General features: G+C 41.5%; 2 protein-coding genes across 2 annotated transcripts in view; one reads left to right on the forward strand and one right to left on the reverse strand.

The window, feature by feature from the left end:
• Positions 1-6,788, reverse strand: part of SRMS (src-related kinase lacking C-terminal regulatory tyrosine and N-terminal myristylation sites) — a 48,865-nt gene extending 42,077 nt beyond the window's left edge. The window contains exon 1 of the mRNA XM_032218529.1: positions 6,040-6,788. Within this exon, the coding sequence (XP_032074420.1) occupies positions 6,040-6,395 (356 nt within the window). The 5' untranslated portion in view covers positions 6,396-6,788. The remainder of the gene's footprint in view (positions 1-6,039) is intronic.
• A 5,314-nt stretch (positions 6,789-12,102) lies between these two features.
• Positions 12,103-20,245, forward strand: LOC116509355 (zinc finger protein 208-like). The gene is made up of 3 exons (XM_032218502.1): positions 12,103-12,151; positions 12,327-13,971; positions 17,979-20,245. Exons 2-3 carry the CDS (start codon positions 12,471-12,473, stop codon positions 19,682-19,684), a joined length of 3,207 nt encoding a protein of 1,068 aa, XP_032074393.1. The 5' UTR covers positions 12,103-12,151; positions 12,327-12,470; the 3' UTR covers positions 19,685-20,245.
• The last annotated feature ends 710 nt before the right edge of the window (positions 20,246-20,955 follow it).

A 20,955-nucleotide genomic window follows, 5' to 3' on the forward strand; every position in this document is an offset into this window, starting at 1 on the left:
GGAGACAGGTGTGTGGCCCCCAGTTGAACCAGCAGAGCCATTTGCAAAAGAATTCACCTTAGATGGTTCTGTGTGTCTGCCTGCGGTGTAATATGTTGTGCAACTCTAGCCCATTTGGTTAATGCATGATTCAGTTGATTGTGCAAAGCCAGAAAAAGGGTTAATTCAGCAACCGGGTGAAGTGTGTCACACCAACACAGCCATTTCTCGGGTTTCTGCAGCACTGAGCAAAACACAACAAACAAAACGTAAATAGAAGCCGTCAGGTCACCATAATAAAGAGTCTGAGGGTGGAATTAATTGAAGAGAAATAGTAAGCCATCTCTAGATAAAAGGTGATACAGGTTAAAAAGGAGGTGGGACTTCAATGGCCTGTTGCAAAAAAAAAAAAAAAAAATCACCAATGCCCCAATTCCCATGACTTCCTCTTGTGACTTATATCCCACTTCAATCAGAATAGAGCTGGAAAGGACCTTGGAGGTCTTCTAGTCCAACCCCCTGCTCACACAGGAGACCCTTATACCATTTCAGCAAAAATGGGGCTCTGTTTCCGCTGGCAGAGTGCTTGGGCCACCACAGGCACGCACGCACACACACACACACACACACACACACACCGACATGAGTGATGTCAAGCTGGCCCCACCCACCCTGGCTACACCCACCCTGCACACACACACACACACACACACACGGAGGTCAAACACAACTCTGACGCTGCCCTCAATGAAATCGAGTTTGACACTAGGGTTTACTTGTGTTTTTGTATGCGCTTAGAGGCAGTCCTTAACTTACGACTGGTCGCATAGCAAGTTGAAGTTACCTCCTCCGGCTTACTTACACCCAGGATCCCTGCAGTCAGGTGATCCCAGTTGGAGGGCTTACCCACTGACTCACTTTTATGGCCGTTTCCAGTGTCCTGTGGTCACGTGATCACAATTTATGGAGGGCTTTGGGGTTTTTTGCCTGGAGTCAGTGTTTACTTTTGGTTTTTGGCAAAAAAAAAACCTATTATGGACAGTGGATTTGCTTAACGACTGTGGCTTCCACTTAATGACTACAGCATTTGCTTAATGACTGAGGCATTCACTTTACGACTGCAGTGTTTGTTTAATGACACCGCCACCACCCCCATATCATAAAATCATGTGGCGACCCGGTTAACGACTGGCACAATTTATGACTGGAGTTCCAGACTCAATTATAGTCACAAGTCAAAGGCAAGCCAGCATCAAACGTAAGGACCTCGGAGTACAGTGTGGGTGTTGCCCATCATTTTTACCAATGTAAATTAAAATAAAGAAGGTTTTCAATCAAAGCAATCATTAGTACTTAAGTTCAAATCGAAACACGTACCCAAACCATGAAAGAGACTTTAAAAGCGTAAAAAGTTATTTTATTCAAAATTCGGGCACTTGGCAACCAAAGTGTTTGTAGCATTGGGGTCAGGCAATCAACATCTGCGACCTGCCCCACTGAGTTTTGACAAGTAAAGATAAGGGTGTAAGTTAGATTCACTTAATGGCTGCATAATTCACTTAACTTCACTGATTCGTTTAGTGGCAAAAAAAGTCGTAAAATCGGGGGCTACTGGCTTAACAACTGTTTTGCTTAGCAATGGAAATTCTGGTCCCAGTTGCAGTTGTATGTTGAGAATTAGCTGCACAGAGTGGTGGGTCGCAGGTGGTACGCCCCAGTACGGCGTATTGGAGCCTGCCCGGAGCACCGGGTACCGTTCCGGTACGGTGCTCTGGAGGCCCATTCACCCGCCCGAGCTCCTTACCTGTCCTTTAAGCCTTTGGCGCTTCCACGCACGTGCATGGCGCATACAGCACCTGCGCAATGCTCCGCTGAGCAGATGGAGCGTCGCAGAGGCTTGCGGAGGTGTTGCAGGCAGGTACAACGCATGCGCACGCTGCGTGCATGCCGCACACGTCCATGTGGGCGACCCCGGGCCCATTCTAACCGTACTGTTTGCAACAGGATCCGGAACCCACCACTGCTGCACAGGTAATCATCAACTTACAACACTTAGTTTAGCAACCGTTCAAAGTCACAACGGCTCTGGAAAATGTGTCTAAGGACAGTTTTTTGCAGTTACAACCTTTGCAGCATCCCTTAATGACGTGATCAAAATTCAGATGCTTAGCAAATGGCTCATATTTATGACGGTTGCAGTGTCCCTCGGGTCATATGATCCGCTTTTGCGACCTTCTGACAAGCAAAGTCAAAAGGGAAACAGGATTCCCTTAACAACCATGTGACTAACTTAACAACTGCTGTGATTCACTTGACAACTGCGTCAAGAAAGGCCGTAAACCGGGGCAAAGCTCACTTAACAAATGTCTCACTTAACAACAGAAAATTTTGAGCTCAATTGCGGTCATAAGTCGAGGACTACCTGTATTGAGACAGGTAATCCTTGACTTACGACCGTTGCTTAGCAACTGTTTGAAATTACAATGAACTCCCCACAAAAGTACTTATAACCCAGATTCGATATTCTGGTAGCTGCCCCCGGTAATTGAGTGACCACATGTGGAGTTGTTGCCAACTGACTCAAATTTATAGTCATTTTCAGAGTCCCACGTTCAAGTAAGCATTAACAGATTAACAGAGTTGGAGGGGACCATATAGGTCATCTAGTCCAAGCAGGAGACAAATGACAATCTCTTCTTGAAAGTCTCAAGTGATGGAACTCCTACAGCTTCCAAAGGCAACTTCTGTTCCATTGGTGATTGCTCTCACTATCCGAAAATTCCTCTTTATTTCTAGGTTGAATCTCTCCTTGCTCAGTTTCCATCCATTATTCCTTGTCTGGGTTTTGGGTGCTTTTGAAAATAGCTTGACCCCCCTCCTCTCTGTGGCAGCCCATCAAATATTGGAAGACTGCTATCATGTCTCCCCTGGTCCTTCTCTTCACTAGACTAGCCATGCCCAGTTCCTGCAACCGTTCTTCACATGTTTTAGCCTCCAGTCCCCTCCTCATCCTGGTTGCTCTTCTCTGCACTGTTTCTAGAGTCTCAACATGTGTGGTGACCAAAACTGGATGCAGTACTTGAGGTGTGGTCTTACTAGGGCTTTATAGAATGGTATTAGTACCTCACTTGATCTTGATTGTATCCCTCTTTTAATGCAATTTAGCATGGTTTTTTTTGCTAGAAACAGATTTGGATAGAACTCCTGAGAAAAATATTAAAATCACTCAGGGCAAAATGCCAAATGCTTCCTTTGATATGATGGACAATTTAGGGCTGGTTGATATGGCAATTCCAGAGTATAGATCTATTTTTCCGACAGGCACAGATTCTTTTCAAGAGCAGACTTGATTTGGACTTCAAAGAAGAAGAATTAAAGAAATTCCCAGAGAAGATAGATATTGCCCAACAAATTAAAGCTTTTAGAAAGCAATTATCTGCATTAACAGTAAGAGCAAAGGAGATAAAAATGAATTATGTAAAGCAACACAAAAAATAAAAAACTGTGTTTGCGAATAAACCAAGGAAACATCCAGCACATAAAACATGAAAAGAGAAGAAATGGTATTAAAATTACAAAAAGGAGATACTGTATTAATCGTCAATGTAGACCTACAAAAAGCACATTCATCAATATTATTCCAATTTGTAGAAAGGAAGCGACATTGCTTTGGAGAAAAAAGATGACAATTTGAAGAAATGAAATCTACAGAGGATTACAGAGACAAAGAGAGAGGTGATGAAGGGACTTATAAAAATAGGGAAACTTTTGAAGTTATAAAAATATTAAATTAGGAAAGATTCCTAGGCCAGAATAATTGTCAGTTTTTTGTCCCAAAGAAACTTTTTCAAAAAGCAAATGGATTTTCTTTGTTGACGTTTCACTTGTCATCCAAGAAGCTTCTTTGGTCTCAAAGAACTGAAGAAGCTTCTTGGATGAGAAGCGAAATATCTTCAAAGAAAAACAAAATAAGCACGGTTGCTTCGTGAAAAAAATAGCATTGGGACGAGCATAAACCTGGATAACTGAGAATCTCCATAGACACGTATCAGTTTCTGTTATCATTATGAACTTTTACGATCATTATAAAATATGACAAACTGTATCCTATAAGGAGGAAGGATGCTAGAGAGTTGGAAAAACATCAATATAGCATTGATGTCCCAAAAGGGATAAACTTTGACTTTGATGAAAAGTTTCATTACAGCTGATATCCCTTGGACTGCAAGGCGATCTAACTGGTCAATCCTAGAGGAGATCAACCCTGACTGCTCTTCAGAAGGCTAGATCCTGAAGAGGAAACTCAAATACTTTGGCCACCTAATGAGAAGGAAGGACTCCCTGGAGAAGAGCCTCATGCTGGAACGATGGAGGGCAAAAGAAGAAGAAGACGACGACAGAGAATGAGGTGGCTGGATGGAGTCACCAAAGTTGTCCATGGGATCGCGATGGGTCGGACACGACTTCGCAACTAACAACAGCAAGTTGTTCATAATGATTGTCGCAAATGGACTGAAAATAATTTTGCAATAATTTATTCATGAGGATCAATATGGGGTTTTAACTAAACTAGGTTAAAGAACAAGATTAGAAATGTGTTAGACATTTTGGAAGGTTTTAAGCAACAGAATGGAATACTAGCTGTGTTGCCCTTAGACGCAGAAAGCTCCTTCGACAATTTGTCCTGGGCGTTTTGTTAAAGGTTTTGGAAGATGTGAATTTTGGGGAGAATTTTACAAAATGGGTACAAAAGGGACAATAAAATTATTCTAAGTTCTAAGTCTAATCCCAACTTCCTCTGATACACACGAGGACACCATAAATATCCATCAAAAGGTCTTGGAGTTAAGAAATGCAGGCAGACCTTGACTTATGGCCGCAATCGAGCTCAAAATTTCTGTTCTTAAGCGAGACATTGGTTAAGTGAGTTTTATCCCATTTTGCGACCTTTCTTGCCACAGTTGTTAAATGAATCACTGCAGTTGTTAAGCTAATACCATGGATGTTATGTGAAGCTGGCTTCCCCATTTGCTTGTCAGAAGATCGCAAAAAGTGATCACATGACCCTGGGACGAGCAACTGTCATAACTATGAATCAGTTACCAAGCATCTGAATTTTGATCACATTATCCTAGGGATGCTACAATGGTCATAAATGTGAAAAACGGTCGTAAGTCACTTTTTTTCAGTGGCCTTGCAACTTTGAGTGGTCACTAAATGAACTGTTGTAAGTCGAGGACTACCTGTACTGTATCTCTAGCAAGATCTGGGGAAGTAAAGAATCTAGGACAGATAAATAGAACTAGTAAAAATTAACGCAGCTTTTTTCTGATATGCCTATTGCTTAGCAAGCATTTGTCTTACTCTAATCGCAATTTATAATTCAGCTTAATTGACTCTGGGGTGCATCACATACAAAGAAACTCAATCAAGCAATTGTAAGGAAAAAAATATGTTCTCTCATTTCCAATGGGAGCTATTTAGCATATCCACGTGAACCTCTGCTAATTATGTATAAAATTTTGTAGCCTATTGCTGATGCTCTTTCTGTTGTTGCTGCTCATCAGATTTATTTATTATATTTATTTGTTAAATTTATTTGCCGCCCATCGCACCGGTGGCTTACAACAGTAAAGCGGGGGAAAATAATTAAAAAGTGCAAACATAACACTAGCAAAGCCATGAAATAAAAATAAACAATAAAAGTACAATAACACGAATTAAAAGATGGATGGAATGGGAGCAGGAAGCTCAGGGGAATGATAGGGAAGACTCTGTAATCTCTATACGGCTACAATATTTGGGCTTCAAGCTTCTGGACAACCACTAGAGGGCAGCAAAGAGATATGGGAAAAAAATCCCTCTTAGAAGCCCTCTAGTGGCCAGTTGGATGTTTCCACCCTCACGATTGCTGTGTAATAAGTAGCTTTACCTGTTTGGAAAGTTTCCACAGCTCCCTAAACCTGCCTTCCTAAATGTTGCATCGCATATCTCGTTTTAGAAGGTTTTTTTTTGAGGTCTAGGGATGACAAGTGATAGTCCCAAGTTTTAGGTACTTACGATTGATGGCTGGCTGGTTCCTCACTGCCCTTGCTGATGTAGCTCGCTGGAACATAGCCCACGACTCTATCTCCAGAGAAGCGCCTTGCTAGGACATAACCCCCTTCTTCTTTGAGGACATAAAGTTTGTCTCCTCTAGTAACACTCAGCTCCTCGGCATTCTTGGCAGTGTAATTGTACAGCACCCCACGGAGGGAAGCTTTGTCTTCAGCAGGGTCAGGATCCAGCGTGGGATGTAAGGATCCCGGGATCGGCTCCCAGGACTCTAAAGAACGGTTACTGGAGGCTCCGTTGGGCACACACTTGTTCCAAAACGTATGAAAGAAATGCAAGTGTTTTCGGATGAAATTGTCCATCCCTTTTTTAGGGGAAGTTTCTCCAAGGAGATTTAACTCTGCTCTTCCAACAAGCTGCTGGGAGTGAAGGAGGAAAGCCTTATCACCTTCATAGTCTCTTCTTTCATTGCTTGTTGATCAATGAGTCAAGGTTGCCCTCCCGTCTTCTCTCTCCCAGAGCCAGCTGAAGTGAAGTGAGATGCTTCTGGGTCCTTGGATACCTGAATGTGTTTGTAGGCCACGGGAACTCCTTGCTTCCCAAAGGGAGACTTGACGTTCAGGTGTAACTTGTTTGCTGCGGGCTGAGCTCATAAGTTTAGGCTTGCCACCACATCCGTCTCAGCTGGATGTTTGTTTATTACCCAATCAACTCACTCACCTGTCGGGCTATACTCTAAATTAGCACTCATTTCCACATCGTCCCTTACAGAGCTTTTCCATTCACTTTTTGTGGCCATCAAAAAGTCTGTTCTGAGGAATGTCAACGGAGATTCTTAATCGTCCAGGTCATGGCTGTCCCAAAGGTGCTTTTTCCGAAAGGCACTTGGACTTTTCTTGGCTTCTTCTTTGAAAATGTTTTGCTGCTCATCCAAGAAGCTTCTGAACTGAAGAAGCTTCTTGGATGAAAAGCACAATGTTTTCAAAAGAAGAAACCAAGAAAGTCCAGCTGCATTTTGGGATATTCTTCAGAATGCAGCATTTGCAAAGCCTTTAAAAACGCTCTTGAAAAATAACCCGGAGGAATCTGTTAATATGTTCCTTCCACCTTTTTATCAATTCTCCCAGCTGTGATTTTTAACCTTAAATTTATACAGATTAATAGTGGACCTTCAAAACCTACCAATTCACCTAGGTAATATGCTAGATCAGTGTTTCTCAGTCTCAGCCACTTTAAGATGTGTGGACTTTAAACTCCCAGAGTTCCCCAGCCAGCATGGAATTTGGGAAGTTGAAGTCCACGCATCTTAAAAGTGGCTGAGATTGAGAGACCTGCTAGATTGTAAAATTGGTGATTTCCAACTTGAATTCCGAGCAAAGCGTGCAAATTATGTCTATCCTGTTTCTGATTGCTCTCATGATTGCAATCTCTGATCTATGGGTGATTGCAAAATTCATCTATCGTCTCTTTTCTCCACCTGTGTAATGTTAACTTCCGCAGTGATGAAAACCTTTGATTTGTTTATTTATATATTAGATTTTTATCCAGACTTTACTATTTGTACAAGTAACTGAAGGCGGAGAACATATCCAAGACACTTCCACCTCCTATTCCCCCCCCCCCCCCCCACAATAACAACCTAGTGAGGCGGGTTAGGCTAGGAGAGAGTGACTGGTCCAAAGTCACCCAACCAGTTTTTATGGCTAAGGCGGGACTAGAATTCATTGTTTCCTGGTGATTGGCTCAAGGTCACCCAACCAGCTTTCATAACAAAGGCGAGAGTAGAACTCACAGTCTTCTGCTGATTGGCCCAAAGTCACCTAATCAACTTTCATACCTAAGGGTTGGGAGGGAATTCGTGGTCTTTTACTTTCTAGCTTGGTGCCTTAACCACTATAGACTAAAAAAATCTGCCTTAACCGCTGGCCCAAATCCCTGCTTTTCCCCTCCCCTCTCGACTTGTATGGCTGTGCGATTCTTGGTTATTTTAATTACTTGTATTTTGTTCTATGTTCCCCTTTTCCCCTTTTGAGTTGTTCGCCGCCCTGAGTCCCTCCCGGAGAAGGGCGGCATACAAATAATAAAATTCAATTCAATTCAATTCAATATTGGCAGCAATATAGAGTTTGGGGAACTTAGAGTAATATCCTCTAATACTACTATTACTATACTATTAATAATAGTGCTATTGCTACATCTATTACTACTAATATTTCTACAACTATTGTTTATACTGTTACTATTACAGTATTATTCTTCCAACTTCCTTTTTTATGCTGTAGTTGCTAGGAGACCCAATTTTTACGTCAATACTAGATATGGATAATGAAATCAATAGGGACTGCCTTCTTGAAGGGTATATATAGTATGATGCTGTCTCTTCTTTAAATTACATGTTACGTCAGCCTGACCAAATCTTGCCTACTACTTAAGAAAAAGGCCCCTGAGCAATGTAATATTATACATGTTCACCCAAAAGTAATTCATATGCAGCGAGTGGGACTTACATCTTATTAAAATGTATGTTGCTTTTTTTTTTTAAGGTATGCCCTTTAGAAATGTTTTGACTCCAACAAAGGGTAAATCAGAAGAATCTTTGTGGGTAGTGGCAATAAAGAACTAAATGATTAATAAATGGCATTATAATTATCCTTTGCAGCAAAAAGAGTGAGGGGAAAATGAGAGAAAGGGAGGACACTTTAGACAGTTTGACACTTAAAATCCTGAATTTGAAGCTGTGATGGCCACCCTCTTCAATCACAGAGCAAGTATGATACAGGTAGTCCCTGAGTTACAACAATTCATTTAGGGACCATTTGAAATTAAAAGGGCACTGGAAACTATGTGACCCTGCCACTTAGTGTTGCTAGTTACGGCAATCTCAGTTCCTGTTGTCAAGTGAGGACTGTGTGGGCTACTAACAAAGGACCTTATGTAACCATAACGTCTAATTTCCTGCTGACTTCCCCATTGGCTGTGCTTGTTGGAAGCTTGACAGGAAAAGTTGTGAATCACAATTCCATGACACTGGGATGCTGCAACGGTCAGAAGTATGAGCTGGTTGCTGAGTGCCTGAAACAGACAAATGTGACTGCCTCAGACTTCCTGCTGGCTTCCCCATTGATTTTACTTGTTGGAAGCCAACAGGAAAAGCTGAAAATTATGATCACGTGACAACTTGAAATTGGCAAAAGTGTGAGCCGATCACTGAGCTTCCGAAACACAATTATGTGGTTGCAGAGGTACTACGATGGCCACAACTTTGAGGATCAGTCGTAAGTACCACTCCTTCAGTGCCATTGTCACTGAATGAATGGTCATGAAGCAAGGACTACCTGTCTAGCACCAAATACCTTCATACCGAGGGTGGGGTGGGGTGTGGAGGGGAGGGGGAATTCATAGTCTTTTCCTTTTTTCCTCTTTTCCTTTTCCCCACTGTAGACCAAAAAGCCTGCCTTAACCACTGGCCAAAATCCCTGTATTTTTGACTCCAACAAAGGGTAAATCAGAAGAATCTGGTAGAGAAATATTTGTAGGTAGTGGCAATAAAGAACTAAATGATTAATAAATGGCATTAAAATTATCCTTTGCAGCAAAAAGAGTGAGAGAAAGGAAGGGGAGGGCATACTTGCTTGTTTGACACTTAAAATCCTGAATTTGAAGCTTTGGTGGCCACCCTCTTCAGCCACAGCCATCTATCATCTATCTATATATCATCTATCTAACTTTTTCAACCATCTATCTACCTACCTATCTACCAATCTATCATCTATCCATCTTCCTATCATCTATCTATTGATATATCTAGCTATCATCTATCTACTATAGGTCTACCTACCTATCTATCCATCAATCAATCACTCCATTTATCATCCATCTATAATTATCTATCTTCTACCATCTATTTATCTACCTACCTATATATCAATAAATCACTATCATCTATCTTTCCATCTATCTATCTATCTATCTATCTATCTATCTATCTATCTATCTATCTATCTATCTATCTATCTATCCGTCCATCCATCCATCCATCCATCCATCCATCCACTGACCCACCCACCTACCCACCTACTTATCCAGGTAGTCCTTGACTTGTGACACAGTTGGGACCAGAAATTCTATTGCTGAGTAATGCAATTGTTAAGGGAGTCACTCCAATTTCTCAACCTTTCTTTGTTAACCCAAAGGTAGGTAGTGGCAATAAAGAACTAAATGATGAATAAATGGCATTATCCTTTGCAGCAAAAAGAATGAGGGAAAAAGAGAGAAAGGGAGGAGAGGACACACTTGATAGTTTGACACTTAAAATCCTGAATTTGAAGATTTGGTGGCCACCCTCTTCAGCCATAGAGCAAGTATGATACAGGTAGTCCTTGAGTTACAACAATTCATTTAGTGACCATTTGACATTAAAAGGGCATTGAAAAAAGGGATGTGTCTGTTTTTCAGTTATGGCAATCGCACCATCCCTGTGGTCATATGATCAATATTCAGATGCTTGGCAATTGATTCATATTTATAACAGTTGCAATGTCCTCGAGTCATGTGATCCCCTTTTGCGACCTTTTGACAAGCAAAGTCAATGGGAAGGTCAGATTCACTTAACAACCTTGTTATTAATAACTGCAGTGATTCACTGAACAACAGTGGCAGGAAATGTCATAAACCTGAGCAGAACTCACATCAAACAGAATTTTTGCGGTTGTAAAATGAGAACTTCCTGTATTTAAAGACAAACTTCAGACTGAAGGAAATAAAATTTTAAAAAGTATCATCCACAAGCATAGGTTCAAACAAAATAAGAAGAAAATCACAGGTGGTGGTCAAAAAAGTCAAGATGGTGATCCCAGCAGTGCAACACCCGTGGAGCAGAATATCTGGTTTATGTGTTCAATCCACGCTTCCTTTTTTCTATCTATCTACCTATCATCTATCTTTATACCATCTACCTACCTATCTACCTACCCACTGACCAATCTACCTATCATCTATAAATCATCTATCTACCTACCTACCTACCAACCTACCTACCTACCTACCCATCTATGTATCATATATCATCTATCTTTATATCATCTATCTGCCTACCTATCCATCTATCTATCATCTACCTATCATCTATCTTTATATCATCTATCTATCATCTATCTATCTATCTATCTATCTATCTATCTATCTATCTATATCTATCTATCTATCTATCTATCCACCCATCCATCATCTACCTATTATCTATCTTTATATCATTATCTATTCATCTACCGACCTACCAACCATCAATCTATCTATCTATCGTCTGTCTGTCTATCTATCTATCTATCTATCTATCTATCTATCTATCTATCATCTATCTATCTATCTATCTATCATCTAACTATAGCTATCATCTACTTACCTACCTATCATCTATCTGTATAATCTATCTACAATCCATCCATCCATCCATCCACCTACCTACCTATTTATCTATCCAGGTAGTCCTTGACTTATATCACAGTTGGGACCAGAAATTCTATTGCTAAGCAATGGAGTTAAGTGAGTCACCCCAATTTCTCAACCTTTCTTTGTTAACCCAAATATGTTTTCTTCAAGAGGCAACTGGACATTATGTTTTTTCTTTGAATATATATATCCCTTCTCATCCAAGAAGCTTCTACAGCTCTGACTGGATGGCGGGATGGGAATGGAAGGATTTATACATTCTCCACCCTCCAGTCAGAGCTGAAAACGCTTCTTGGGCGAGAAGGGAGAGGATATTCAAAGAAAAAGCCGAAAGTCCAGTTGTCTCTTGTGAAAAAGAAAAAAGCACCTTTGGGACAACCATGACCTGGATGACCGAGAGTCTCCCTAGACATCTCTATTTGTTAAGCAAATCTTTGCCGTTTCTAAATGACTCACTCGGCGGTTAAGTGAATCCAGCTTCCCCCATGGACTTTGCTTGGATGAGAGACGCTCAGAGGGGGATCACGTGACTCAGGGACGTTGCAGCCCTCATGAATAATGGATGAGGGTTGCTAAGCACCCGGATTTCAATGACGTCACCGGGAGGGTATCAGGACGCGTAAGTGCGGGGACTGGACGGAGGGTCTGTCCTGGCGGACGCCCGAGGCAGGTAGGGCGCGGGGGCGCTTTAAGACTCCCGGGCGAGGGAGCGGGGCTGCCTGCCTGAAAGACCCGTGAGAGGCGGCAGCTTCGGTCTTCCTCCCCGGGCGGGCTTGGGACTCCTCTCGGGGAAAAAAGGGACGAAGCCCTGACGCGCCTCTCTTCCTCCTTCTTCGCCCCTTCAGGAGGACGGACGAGCCCGGCGGAGGAAGAAAGCGCCGACCGAGAGGAGAGGAGGGGCCTCGCGGAGCAGCCCTGCCCACCTCAGGCGCGACCTCCGCGGGAGGAGGAGGCGGGAAGAAACTCCCGGCCGCCCCGGGGCTGCGGAAATGCCGCCCGCAAACGGGATGAGGCGGAGCCGAAGGGAGATGCCCGGAGGGAGAAGCCGGGAGAAGGAGGGAAAGGCGGAAATTAGTGGAGCCGCTGAGACGCTCCCTGAGTGCGGAGAGTCCTTCAGCACAGACGGAAAACGCGGGAATCCCCGAGGAAGAAGAACCCGCCAGGGAGAAAAGAAACACCAATGCACAGAATGTGAAAAATCCTTCAAAACAAATCTGAAGCTTCAAGACCATCTGAGGACCCACTCAGGAGAAAAACCATATCAGTGCCAGGAATGTGGAAAGAGCTTCAGTGTGAGGGGAAATCTTTGTAGACATCAAATAATTCACACCGGAGAAAATCCATATCAGTGCCAGGAATGTGGAAAGAGCTTCAGTGTGAGGGGAAATCTTTGTAGACATCAAAGAATTCACACTGGAGTAAAACCCTATCAATGTGTGGAATGTGGAAAGAGCTTTGGTCATAAGAGCAGTCTTTATATACATCAAAGAATCCACTCAGGAGAAAAATCTTACAGATGCCTGGAATGTGGGAAGAGCTTCAATGTGAAGGGAAGTTTTGATAATCATCAAAGAATTCACACTGGAGAAAAACCCTACAAATGCATGGAGTGTGGAAAGAGCTTTACTCAGGGTGGACACCTCCGTCAACATCAAAGAATTCACAATGGAGAAAAACCCTACAAATGCATGGAGTGTGGAAAGAGCTTTACTCAGGATGGACACTTCCGTCAACATAAAATAATTCACACCGGAGAAAAACCTTATAAATGTTTGGAATGTGAAAAGAGCTTTAATCAGATAGACAGTCTTTATAGACATCAAAGAACCCATTCAAGAGAAAAATCTTACAAGTGCCTGGAGTGTGGAAAGAGCTTTACTCATGGTGGACACCTCCGTCAACATCAAAGAATTCACACTGGAGAAAAACCCTACAAATGCATGGAGTGTGGAAAAAGCTTTACTCAGGATGGACACTTCCGTCAACATAAAATAATTCACACCGGAGAAAAACCTTATAAATGTTTGGAATGTGAAAAGAGCTTCAATCAGATAGACAGTCTTTATAGACATCAAAGAGCCCATTCAAGAGAAAAATCTTACAAGTGCCTGGAGTGTGGAAAGAGCTTTGCTCAGGATGCACACCTCCGTCAACATGAAAGAATTCATACCAGAGAAAAACCCTACAAATGTCTGGAATGTGGAAAAAGCTTCAGTGTGAGGGGAAATCTTTACAGACATCAAAGAATGCACTCAGGAGAAAAACCCTACAGATGCCTGGTGTGTGGAAAGACCTTTACTCAGCTTGGAAACCTCCATCATCATCAAAGAATTCACACTGGAGAAAAACCCTACAAATGCCTGGAATGTGGAAGGAGCTTTACTCGAGATGGACACCTCCGTCAACATCAAAGAATTCACACAAGAGAAAAACCATATAAATGTCTCGAGTGTGGAAAGAGCTTCCCTAACAGGAGAAATCTTTATAAACATCAAAGAAACCATTCAAATAGTTAAGAAACTTAAATACTTGGGAATATACTGAACAGTAAGATGCGCAATGATAAAAGAAGATAATTAAATAAAACTTCTTAAGCAAATTAAATTAAATTTGGAAAAATAAAAAAATCTACATCAATGTTGGGAAGGATTGCTACAGTAAAAATGAATATCCTACCAAAATTGCTTTTCCTGTTCCAAATAGCACCTCTACAAATTGGAAAGAAATTCTTTGATGATTTGAATAAATTGATTTTGAAATTTATTTGGCAAGGAAACAAGCAAGAATAAGTTGGAAAATTTTACAAGAATCTAAAGAAAATGGATGGTTTGGCCTACCAGATTGATTCCTATATTATCAAGAATGAATGATAACATGTCTAGAAGTATAGATAACCATCTCAAATTGTATGTGTCAACATGAGCAAGGACTGTATCATCAACTCAAATATTCCAGGGTACAGAAACTTCTGAAACATTTTAGTGTTCTTTCCATAACTAGTCAGTAAATAGTAACCACAATTAACATTGGTTCAGTTTTACTATTTTTTTACGTTTGTTAAATAAAAGGAAGATTTTACTATCTCCTTTATTCTTATGGTGTCATGGTTCCAAATAACATCCAAAATTAAATCAGAGTCCAAGACAAAGTATTACTCAAAGTTCCAATTTATTAAGAGGGTCATGCTGGCATATCTGGGAGAACCCAAATCTGAAGCTGCTTCTGTTTTCCCCTCCAAGTTAAAGTTCATGATCTTGTCTCCACACCCACAAGTCCATCACATGATCCAATCTTCCACTGCCATGCTGGCAGTTTCACCCATCCAGTTCTTTTCACGTGCAGAAGTGTAGACACAAAGGATGTGCTTGGATTCTAGAAAGGATTTTTATTTTGGCAACATAACATTCTACCCCTTAGTATCCCCCCTCCCAATTCCCCACTAATGAAACACAATAGTGGAATAGAAAATGTTTGTGGCAGGCTAAAGATCCAAAAGGAACATGGCTGCAAGCCAGACATATGGTTTGTTTAGCAGTTTTGCTGCTCTGTATTATTTCATAGTTTAATTTGAATTATATTATAAATTGTTAAATGTTTTGCCTGATCACATTTTTCTTATAAATGAGTCCATACAATGGTGAGATTCAATATTTTTTACTACCGGTTCTGTGGGTATGGCAGGGGAAGGATACTGCAAATTCTCCATTCCCACCCCACTCGGGGGCCAGCCACAGATGGTATTTGCTGGGTCTTTGAACTACTCAAAATGTCCACTACCAGTTCTCCAGAACCTGTTGAATTTCACCCCTGAGTCCACATCTTGCAAATAGTACTATGGATATGAGAGCAACAATATTCAATTGTACATTCTTATATAATCATTGCAAATTTAATTGAATGGTGCTGTAGTTAAATATATTACTTAGCAAGATGGAGCAGAGTCGGTCTTTCCCTTTCAGTAGTAGAGGTTCATGCTGAAGCAACCTGCAACAGCAACAGCCCCTTTATCTTCTTTCCCTGGCTATGTGAATATACCCCAAGTATGCACTATTTGAATCTCACCCTTTCCATATTGGCTGGAACATCTCTTCCCAACACGGGTGTTGAGCAGCAAGCAGAGAAAGCCAGATGTATGCCACAGTATCCAAAGTTGCTTCATTTCAGTTATCTTCTCAGTGCCCAATGTAACCCCTCTCTCCAAAGTAGTTTTGTGATCCAGCTTTTGAGACCTTGCTAAGTTTTGTCAGTTACTCTTTTTAATGCAATAGGAGGAGGGAGGTTTGAACACATGACAAAAGATAATCTTACTACCTGTAAGTTGAATCCTCAACTTAAAAACTTGGACAGGTGAATAAGTTAGCCAACCAGATATTTTCCTTTTCCACATCACTTTGACCATGCATTTTGCAAAGACAGCTGGTTTGGTGAAGGAGACTATTACATTCCAAATAACACTTAATTTTGACATATATTCCTCCTTTTTAAAAAAAAAAAGAGAACAAAAAAGTATACATATATAGTCACTGTGCTTAAAAAAAATACCAGCCTATTTTTGGCCCTAGATGTAGACCTAATTACAATTACAACCTATCTACCTATCCATCTATCATCTATCGTTATATCATCTATCTGCCTATCTATCCATCTATCTATCATATACCTATCATCTATCTTTATATCATCTATCTATCTATCCAGCCAGTCAGCCAGCCAGCCATAAATCATCTACGTATCATCTATCTTTATATCATTACCTATTTATCTACCTACCTACTATCTATCTATCTATCTATCCATCCATCTACCCATCCATCATCTATCATCTACCTACCTATCTACCTACCTACCTATCCATCTATCTTTATATCATCTATCTGCCTACCTATCCATTTATCATATACCTATCATCTATCTTTATATCATCTATCTATCTATCTATCTATCTATCTATCTATCTATCTATCTATCTATCTATCTATTAATCCATCCATCCATGAATCCATCCATCCATCTATCCATCCATCATCTACCTATCTAAGTTTATATCATTATTTATTTATCTACCTATATACCTACCAAACATCTATTTATCTATCATCTATGTATCATCTAACTATATCTATCATCTACTTAGCAACTACCTATCATCTATCTGTATAATCTATCTACAATCCATCCATCCATCCATCCATTCATCTACCTACCTACCTATTTATCTATCCAGGTAGTCCTTGACTTATATCACAGTTGGGACCAGAAATTCTATTGCTAAGCAATGGAGTTAAGTGAGTCGCCCCAATTTCACCACCTTTCTTTGTTAACCCAAAGATGCTTTTTTCAAGAGGCAACTGGACATTATGCTTTTTCTTTGAATATATATTTCCCTTCTCATCCAAGAAGCTTCTACAGCTCTGACTGGATGGGGGGATGGGAATGGAAGGATTTATACATTCTCCACCCTCCAGTCAGAGCTGAAGACGCTTCTTGGGCGGGAAGGGAGAGGATATTCAAAGAAAAAGCCGAAAGTCCAGTTGTCTCTTGTGAAAAAGAAAAAAGCACCTTTGGGACAACCATGACCTGGATGACCGAGAGTCTCCCTAGACATCTCTATTTGTTAAGCAAATCTTTGCCGTTTCTAAATGACTCACTCGGCGGTTAAGCGAATCCAGCTTCCCCCATGGACTTTGCTTGGGGGATCACGTGACTCAGGGACGTTGCAGCCCTCATGAATAATGCATGCCGGTTGCCAAGCGCCCGGATTTCAATGACGTCACCGGGAGGGTATCGGGACGCGTAAGTGCGGGGACTGGACGGAGGGCCTGGCCTGGCGGACGCCCGAGGCAGGTAGGGCGCAGGGGACGCTTTAAGACACCCGGGCGGGGGAGGAGGGAGGGGGGCTGCCTGCCTGAAAGACCCGTGAGAGGCGGCGGCTTCGGCCTTCTTCCCCGGGCGGGCTTGGGTCTCCTCTCGGGGGGAAAAGGGACGAAGCCCTGACGCGTCTCTCTTACCTCCCCCTTCGCCCCTTCAGGAGGACGGACGAGCCCGGCGGAGGAAGAAAGCGCCGGCCGAGAGGAGAGGAGCGGCCTCGCGGAGCAGCCCTGCCCACCTCAGGCGCAGCTTCCGCGGGAGGCGGTGGCGGGAAGAAACTCCCGGCCGCTCCGGGGCTGCGGAAGAGCCGCCCGCAAACGGGATGAGCCGGAGCCGAAGGCAGATACCTGGAGGGAGAAGCCGGGAGAAGGAGGGAAAGGCGGAAACAAGCGGAGCAGCCGAGACGCTTCCGGAGTGCGGAGAGTCCTTCAACACAGACGGAAAACGCGGGAATCCCCGAGGAAGAAGAACCCGCCAGGGAGAAAAGAAACACCAATGCACAAAATGTGAAAAATCCTTTAAAACAAATCAGCAGCTTCAAAACCATCTGAGGACCCACTCAGGAGAAAAACCATATCAGTGCCAGGAATGTGGAAAGAGCTTCAGTGTGAGGGGAAATCTTTGTAGACATCAAATAATTCACACCGGAGAAAATCCATATCAGTGCCAGGAATGTGGAAAGAGCTTCAGTGTGAGGGGAAATCTTTGTAGACATCAAAGAATTCACACTGGAGTAAAACCCTATCAATGTGTGGAATGTGGAAAGAGCTTTGGTCATAAGAGCAGTCTTTATATACATCAAAGAATCCACTCAGGAGAAAAATCTTACAGATGCCTGGAATGTGGGAAGTGCTTCAATGAGAGGGGAGGTCTTTTTAGACATCAAAGAATTCACACTGGAGAAAAACTCTACAAATGCATGGAGTGTGGAAAGAGCTTTACTCAGGGTGGACACCTCCGTCGACATCAAAGAATTCACACCGGAGAAAAACCTTATAAATGTTTGGAATGTGAAAAGAGCTTTGCTCAGGATGGACACCTCCGTCAACATAAAAGAATTCACACCGGAGAAAAACCTTATAAATGTTTGGAATGTGAAAAGAGCTTCAATCAGATGGACAGTCTTTATAGACATCAAAGAACCCATTCAGGAGAAAAATCTTACAAATGCCTAGAGTGTGGGAAGAGCTTCAACGTGAGTAGAAATTTTTATAATCATCAAAGAACCCACTCAGGAGAAAAACCATACAAATGTCTGGAGTGTGGAAAGAGCTTTACTCATGATGGATCCCTCCATCAACATCAAAGAATTCACACTGGAGAAAAACCTTACAAATGCCTGGAGTGTGGAAAGAGTTTTACTCAGGGGGTACACCTCAGTCAACATCAAAGAATTCACTTAGGAGAAAAACCCTACAAATGTCTGGAGTGTGGAAAGTGCTTTACTCAGATTGGACATCTCAGTCAACATCAAAGAATCCACACAGGAGAAAAACCTTACAAATGCATGGAGTGTGGAAAGGGCTTTACTCGTGTTGGATCCCTCCATCAACATCAAAGAATTCACACAGGAGAAAAACCTTACAAATGCATGGAGTGTGGAAAGAGCTTTACTGAGGTTGCAACCCTCCATAAACATCAAAGAATTCACACAGGAGAAAAACCCTACAAATGCTTGGAGTGTGGAAGGAGCTTCAATCGGAAGCACATTCTTAATATTCATCAAAGAATTCACACTGGAGAAAAACCGTATCAATGTCTGGAGTGTGGAAAGAGCTTCAGTGTGAGGGGAAATCTTTATAAACATCAAAGAATTCACATGGGAGAAAAACCCTACAAATGCATGGAGTGTGTAAAGAGCTTTGCTCAGGATGCACACCTCCGTCAACATGAAAGAATTCATACCAGAGAAAAACCCTACAAATGTCTGGAGTGTGGAAAAAGCTTCAGTGTGAGGGGAAATCTTTACAGACATCAAAGAATACACTCAGGAGAAAAACCCTTCAAATGCCTAGAGTGCGGAAAGAGCTTCAATGTGAAGGGAAATTTTAATAATCATCAAAGAATTCATACTGGAGAAAAACCCTACAGATGCCTGGTGTGTGGAAAGACCTTTACTCAGCTTGGAAACCTCCATCATCATCAAAGAATTCACACTGGAGAAAAACCCTACAAATGCCTAGAGTGTGGAAGGAGCTTTACTCAGGATGGACACCTCCGTCAACATCAAAGAATTCACACAAGAGAAAAACCATATAAATGTCTTGAGTGTGGAAACAGCTTCCCTAACAGGAGAAATCTTTATAAACATCAAAGAAACCATTCAAATAGTTAAGAAACTTAAATACTTGGGAATATACTGAACAGTAAGATGCGCAATGATAAAAGAAGATAATTAAATAAAACTTCTTAAGCAAATTAAATTAAATTTGGAAAAACAAAAAAATCTACATCAAAGTTGGGAAGGATTGCTACAGTAAAAATGAATATCCTATCAAAATTGCTTTTCCTGTTCCAAATAGCACCTCTACAAATTGGAAAGAAATTCTTTGATAATTTGAATAAATTGATTTTGAAATTTATTTGGCAAGGAAGAAAAGGGAGAATAAAATGGAAAATTTTACAAGAATCTAAAGAAAATGGAGGGTTTGGACTATCAGATTGGTTCTTATATTACCAAGAATGAGTGATAACATGTCTAAAAGTATAGATAACCATCTCAAATTGTATGTGTCAACATGAGCAAGGACTGTATCATCAACTCAAATATTCCAGGGTACAGAAACTTCTGAAACATTTTAGTGTTCTTTCCATAACTAGTCAGTAAATAGTAACCACAATTAACATTGGTTCAGTTTTACTATTCTTGTACGGTTGTTAAAGAAAAGGAAGATTTCTTATGGTGTCATGGTTCCAAATAACATCCAAAATTAAATCAGAGTCCAAGACAAAGTATTACTCAAAGTTCCAATTTGTTAAGAGAGTCATGCTGGCATATCTGGGAAAACCCAAATCTGAAGCTTCTTCTGTTCCCCCCCCCCCCCGCCAAGTTAAAGTTCATGATCTTGCCTCCACACCCACAAGTGCATCACATGATCCAATCTTCCACTGCCATGCTGGCAGTTTCACCCATCCAGTTCTTTTCACGTGCAGAAGTGTAGACACAAAGGATGTGCTTGGATTCTAGAAAGGATTTTTATTTTGGCAACATAACATTCTACCCCTTAGTATCCCCCCTCCCAATTCCCCACTAATGAAACACAATAGTGGAATAGAAAGTGTTTGTGGCAGGCTAAAGATCCAAAAGGAACATGGCTGCAAGCCAGACATATGGTTTGTTTAGCAGTTTTGCTGCTCTGTATTATTTCATAGTTTAATTTGAATTATATTATAAATTGTTAAATGTTTTGCCTGATCACATTTTTCTTATAAATGAGTCCATACAGTGGTGAGATTCAATATTTTTTACTACCGGTTCTGTGGGTATGGCAGGGGAAGGATACTGCAAATTCTCAATTCCCACCCCACTCTTGGGCCAGCCATAGGTGGTATTTGCTGGGTCTTCGAACTACTCAAATTGTCCACTACCAGTTCTCCAGAACCTGT

Source organism: Thamnophis elegans, chromosome 5, assembly GCF_009769535.1.
Source record: "Thamnophis elegans isolate rThaEle1 chromosome 5, rThaEle1.pri, whole genome shotgun sequence".
NCBI lineage: Eukaryota > Metazoa > Chordata > Lepidosauria > Squamata > Colubridae > Thamnophis > Thamnophis elegans.